The sequence below is a fragment of the Cajanus cajan genome, chromosome 5, assembly GCF_000230855.2.
Source record: "Cajanus cajan strain Asha chromosome 5, NIPB_CcT2T_4, whole genome shotgun sequence".
Classification (NCBI taxonomy): domain Eukaryota; kingdom Viridiplantae; phylum Streptophyta; class Magnoliopsida; order Fabales; family Fabaceae; genus Cajanus; species Cajanus cajan.
The window spans coordinates 5,678,013-5,683,899 of record NC_138521.1 but is presented as its reverse complement, the minus strand read 5'-3'; the positions used below and the strand labels follow the sequence as shown (position 1 = coordinate 5,683,899).

Here is a 5,887-nt window from a genome sequence, read left to right as displayed (position 1 = left end):
ATCTAAAGTTGAGGTTGTGCTGAATTGGGAGGCACCTAAGTCAGTTAGTGAGATTAGGAGTTTTCTTGGATTGGCTGGATACTATAGAAGATTTATAGAGGGATTCTCTAAGTTAGCATTACCCTTGACAAGCTTGACTAGGAAAGGAGTTATATTTGTTTGGGATAATAAATGTGAGGATAGTTTCCAAGCCCTTAAGGAAAAGTTGACTAGTGCACCTGTTTTAGTGTTGCCTGATCTTAGTAAAACTTTTGTAGTTTACTGTGACGCTTCTAAGATGGGTTTGGGTGGAGTATTAATGCAAGAAGGAAGGGTCATATCTTATGCATCCAGACAATTGAAAGTACATGAGAGGAATTACCCCACCCATGATCTTGAATTAGCAGCAGTAGTGTTCACACTTAAGATTTGGAGACATTATTTGTATGGTTCAAAATTTGAGGTGTTTAGTGATCATAAGAGTCTTAAGTATTTATTTGACCAAAAAGATTTAAATATGAGGCAAAGGAGATGGTTGGAATTTCTTAAGGACTATGATTTTGATCTTAATTATCATCCAGGAAAAGCTAATGTGGTAGCTGATGCTTTGAGTAGGAAATCTTTGCATTTGTCTTCTCTTATGATTAGGGAGATGGATCTTTTGACCCAATTTAGAGACTTAAGTTTGACTTGTGAAGTGACTTATAATAGTGTGAGATTAGGTATGACTCGGGTGACTAGTGAGTTGTTGAGGGAAATTGGAGAAGCTCAGTTAGTGGATTCATTTCTAGAGGCTAGACGTAAGGCTATAGGACAAGGGATTGGAGGAGAATTTACCTTGGGTGCAGATGGAGTGGTAAGATTTAAAGACCGAGTATGTGTGCCTAGTGACCCTACACTTAAACGATTGATACTAGAGGAAGGTCATAAGAGCAAGCTTAGTTTTCATCCAGGAGCAACGAAGATGTATCAAGATCTCAGGAAGATATTCTGGTGGCCTAGGATGAAGAAAGATATAGCTGAATTTGTGAGTGCCTGTTTGGTATGTCAGAAGGCTAAGATAGAGCATCAAAAACCTTCAGGATTACTTCAGCCTTTGAGTATACCCGAGTGGAAGTGGGATAGCATCTCTATGGACTTCATAGTTGCTTTGCCTAAAACTAGGAAAGGGCATGATTCCATTTGGGTTATAGTTGATAGGTTGACCAAGAGTGCACATTTCCTACCTATTAACATTAGGTTTTCTCTGGAGAGATTGGCTAGACTGTATATTGATGAAATCGTGAGATTACATGGGATACCATCTAGCATAATTTCAGACAGAGACCCTAGATTCACCTCTAGATTTTGGGAGAGCCTACAACAAGCTTTGGGAACCCAACTGAGACTTAGTTCAGCTTACCACCCTCAAACTGATGGTCAAACTGAGAGGACTATTCAGTCTTTGGAGGACTTGCTTAGAGCTTGTGTGTTGGATCAAGGGGGTAGTTGGGATAGTCTTTTACCTTTGATAGAGTTTACCTATAATAATAGTTACCACTCTAGCATAGGTATGGCACCCTATGAGGCCTTGTATGGTAGGAGGTGTAGAACTCCTTTGTGTTGGAATGAACTTGGGGACAATGTCATCTTAGGACCTGAGATTGTGCAACAAACCACTGAAAAAGTTAAATTGATACAAGAAAGGATGAGGACAGCTCAGAGTAGACAGAAAAATTATGCTGACAGGAGAAGAAAAGATTTAGAATTTCAAGAAGGTGATCATGTATTCTTAAAAGTCACTCCGTGGACTGGGGTTGGCAGGGCATTGAAATCCAGAAAACTTACTCCTCGATTTATTGGTCCTTTTCAAATCCTTAAAAGAGTCGGTAATGTTGCCTACCAAATTGCTTTGCCTCCTAATCTATCAAATCTTCATGATGTTTTTCACATTTCTCAACTTCGAAAATACATTCATGATCCTTCGCATGTGATTGAGTCGGATCATATTGAGGTTAAGGAGAACTTGACGATGGAAGCTACCCCGGTGAGAGTCGAGGATCGAATGGTAAAGCAACTTAGGGGTAAAGAAATTCCTTTGGTAAAAGTTATTTGGGGAGGAGCTATACCAGAAAGTGCTACTTGGGAACTAGAGGAGAAGATGAGAACTTCATATCCATTTTTGTTTAATTCAGGTAATTTCGAGGACGAAATTTCTAAAAGGAGGGGAGTAATGTAACATTCCAAAAAAAAAAATTTATTTTTATGTATTGGAATTATTAGAAAGTTTATCATATTTTTATACGAATTTTACTATTCACGTAAACATATTGTACTATTTACATATACGTATTTTACTATTTATATATATACGTATTTTACTATTCATATATACGTATTTTACTATGCAATTGCATAGTAAATGGCTGCTGAAGGGAGCTCACGAGGGAAGCAAGTTTCCATTTATAAATGAATTTGAATATTTTAATGAATAGTGCATAGTAACTTATAATATTATTTTAATGAATAGTAACCTATGCATAGTAACTTCAAAAATTCTATAAATAGGAGCTTAAGGTTTTTGAAAATTCATAATTTTAGAGAGAAGAAATTCTAGAGAAATAAAAGAGAGAATAAGAGAGGAGGTTCTGCTCTAATTCCGGTCCCGATTTAAGAAAAAGAGGAGGAGATTCTGCCCAAGTTCCTATTCATCCAGGTACGGGGGAAAAGGGGATTATTTATATGTAGAGTACATGAGGGAATTGGGTAGAGGAATAATTTCTTAAAATCACGTTTAATTTATCTGAATGGAAGGCCGAGCCTCCTATTAATTTATAATTTGGAATTTATCTGAATGGAAGGCTGAGCCTCCTATTATTTTGTAATTTAAATGTTCTTGATAAAAGACTAAAATTTACATCTTTGTTATATTTTTATGATTTGGAAAATATAAATGGATTCCTAACTAGGAGGCACTGCCACCTTTACTGGAGTTAATTTATATTTTCTTTATTATTATCTATATATATATGTATTCCTATTTTTTCACTATATTGTAAGGGTAGTACGGGTTGCTGGTTGCAGAATGCGCTGGGCGCGCTGAGTGCAAGTCTGGGCGCTGAGCGTGAATATTTTGATTTTGAGGTCTTAATGAAAGTTGTAGCCTTGGATTTTAGCTTTCCAATGGCGTTGGAATCACCCAAAAAGGAGGTCTAGAACTCCAGATATGGATGTTTTAGTGAAGAGGGGTCAAGCTGTCAGCTTTATCTATAGCTGTTGCGGTTTTTATCATTTTTCACAAAGTAGATGATGGAATTAGGACTTGATGTCTTCATGAGAGTTATAGGAAATTTTCTTATCTTTCATATGAAATAAGGATGAGCATGGTAGGAGTAGTATAACCCCTGATACGCTGTTTATAGTTTATACTAATTATTCTATTGATTATTATATTAGTTATTGTTACGTTATTTGATGGATGATATTGATGTGAATTTGAATTATGAGTTGAGATATTGTATGATTATGCTTGTGATGTCTCACATTGATGACTAGGATGGCACGACCCCTGGGTAAGTGGTGCTATAGGGAAGGCGTGACCCTAGTATGATGTGGGATGAGTAGGACAGTTAACACCACCACTTATGTCGCTTATGGCAGCCCTGGCATAGGGTTAATTGCAAGAGATTGTATTGATTGTAATGTGATTGTGTTTCCTCACACCAAAATGGCGAGGGACGGCACGGCCCCTGGGTAAGTGATGCTACAGGGAGGGCGTGACCCTGGTCTGGTGTGGGTTGAGTGAGGCAATTAACCTGTATCACTTGTGTCAGATGTGGCGAGGCCTTGGCATAGTGTTAATTGTTGGATTGGCACGAATGTTGTATGTGAATATGATGAGTAATTGATATATATATATATACACTATATAATGAGTTATGATGAAATTATACTGTGATATGATTGAATGTATTTTGCATATAGATAATTTTTCTTTTCTCACCGTATAAATTGTTGATATTTTAGGTGGAGAGGATCCAACTGCAAGTGGTATATAGAATGCCATCCGTTAATTTGGGAAATGCTCTGATAGTGTGACATCGGGGCAAGAGGATCTCTAGGATAGAATATTTAGTATTGTAATAAATGTTATTTTCTTTGAAAAATGTGTAAACTCTTGAATTTTATCTTTCAAGTTTTATTTTTCAGTCAGAACAGTTATGAAGTATTATGTGAACCCTTTTACCAACTTAAAAAGTTTATTTTCCTTAATTTTTTTATATTTCGATATATGTGTTGGGGTAGTAAGGGTGTCACAAGAATAAGTATTTTTTTATAAAAAAAATTATTCATTTCTTTGCTTTTTTTACTTAAACCTATCTTTCTCGACATAACTTTTCTAAGAAAATCTTCACATTAAATGTTCTGACTCCAAATCATATCAAAGATATTCTATTTCACCTAATTGAGGATTTGGCAACTAAAAACACTCTAATCCATGAAACCTATAACGATTATATCAATCTTAATTATGAGCCACTTAATTTTTATATTCTAACAAATGTTTCACTATAATTGGTCTATTTTTCCATTGCTTAATGATCGTTAACGAAAACTTGGTCTTGTAAGCATGTACTATGTGTTTAGTCATTTTTTATGCAACTATTTTATTGTTTGTATATTTACACTTTTAATTTTAAAAATTAGGATCATAAATAATATTCAAATATTTATGAATACGTTATTTTTTCATTTCACGAACACAAAAAAAAAAAAAAAACTTTAAAAAAATAGGGTCAGCCGCCTGATTTTAATTGATCTTTATTGGACTGATTTATGCCTTCAATTGACAAAAAAAGAAAACTGTCACACCCAATAAATCTCTTATAAATTTATAGATACTCATGTTTTGTATGCTAATAAAAATGTCCGAAAAGCTAAGAAATAAAATAGTTTTTATAACAAAAAATTTGAACGTTTTTCATTTCTCTTCTTCACCAATCTAATTGTTATTTTCCCGTAGTTATTTCTGTCACAACGAGTGAGGCAACAAGTTATTCGATAGACAATTATTAATATTTGAGATTGGATAAAAAGAATGGAAAAGTGAAACACACAAACAAGTTTATTCTTAATTATGATTATTGGAACAACACGTCAACAAGCTATAGCAATCCTAGTTGCTATTGGTTAAACACACGAACAAGCTTATCGTTGATGATGACTATTAGATAAAAAATATGAATTAATAAGCTAGCAAACCTAGCTAACCACTGCCATGGAAACGATCCTTAAGCTTCTTCACTTGCGCAACATCAAGGAAGGTAGTCTGTGCAAGTATGTCAGAAGGTAGGTTGTTGGAGAATATATCATTAAATGAATGAATACCAGGGTTTGAGCTACTAAAAGCAGCAAAAGCAACCACTTTGTCCTTCCCATAATTTGCTACAAAATGCATAAGTCCTCGTGGAATAACCATAAGATCTCCCGGTTTCAATGTCTTCACATAAGATGCATCATGTGTTAAGAATCCAGCAGTCATTTGACCTTCCACCATGATTATTAGTTCAGTGGCACCGCGATGTGTGTGCATTGGAATATATCCACCACTATCCATAATCACACTTAATGCAGAGATGTCAAGACCGTTGAGAGCAGGAAAGTCGTTAACAAACGCAGAGCTAATTCCTGTTTTGATAGGGTTTGAGGTGTTTGAAACTGGAAGGCTGAACACAAAGTTATCTACTGTCAAACTATTAGGTGGCAGGCACTGATAGCCAGAAGGGCTATTTGGACCCTTGAGGTCTGCTACACAGAAATTATTTACTTTATCATCAGTAGCATGTGATGTGAATGAAAGAAGAGCCAAAAGGAATGGAATGAGAACCATATTCTTCATCTTGGATGAATGGATTTAGAACATATGAAG

The 5,887-nt window shown here is 35.4% G+C and overlaps 1 protein-coding gene across 1 annotated transcript; it reads right to left on the bottom strand.

Annotated features, from left to right (window-relative positions):
- Positions 1–5,065: 5,065 nt before the first annotated feature.
- On the bottom strand, positions 5,066–5,887 carry LOC109793820 (auxin-binding protein ABP19a). Its single transcript, XM_020353293.3, has one exon. The coding sequence runs from the start codon at positions 5,855–5,857 to the stop codon at positions 5,225–5,227; it is 633 nt and encodes a 210-aa protein (XP_020208882.1). The 5' UTR covers positions 5,858–5,887; the 3' UTR covers positions 5,066–5,224.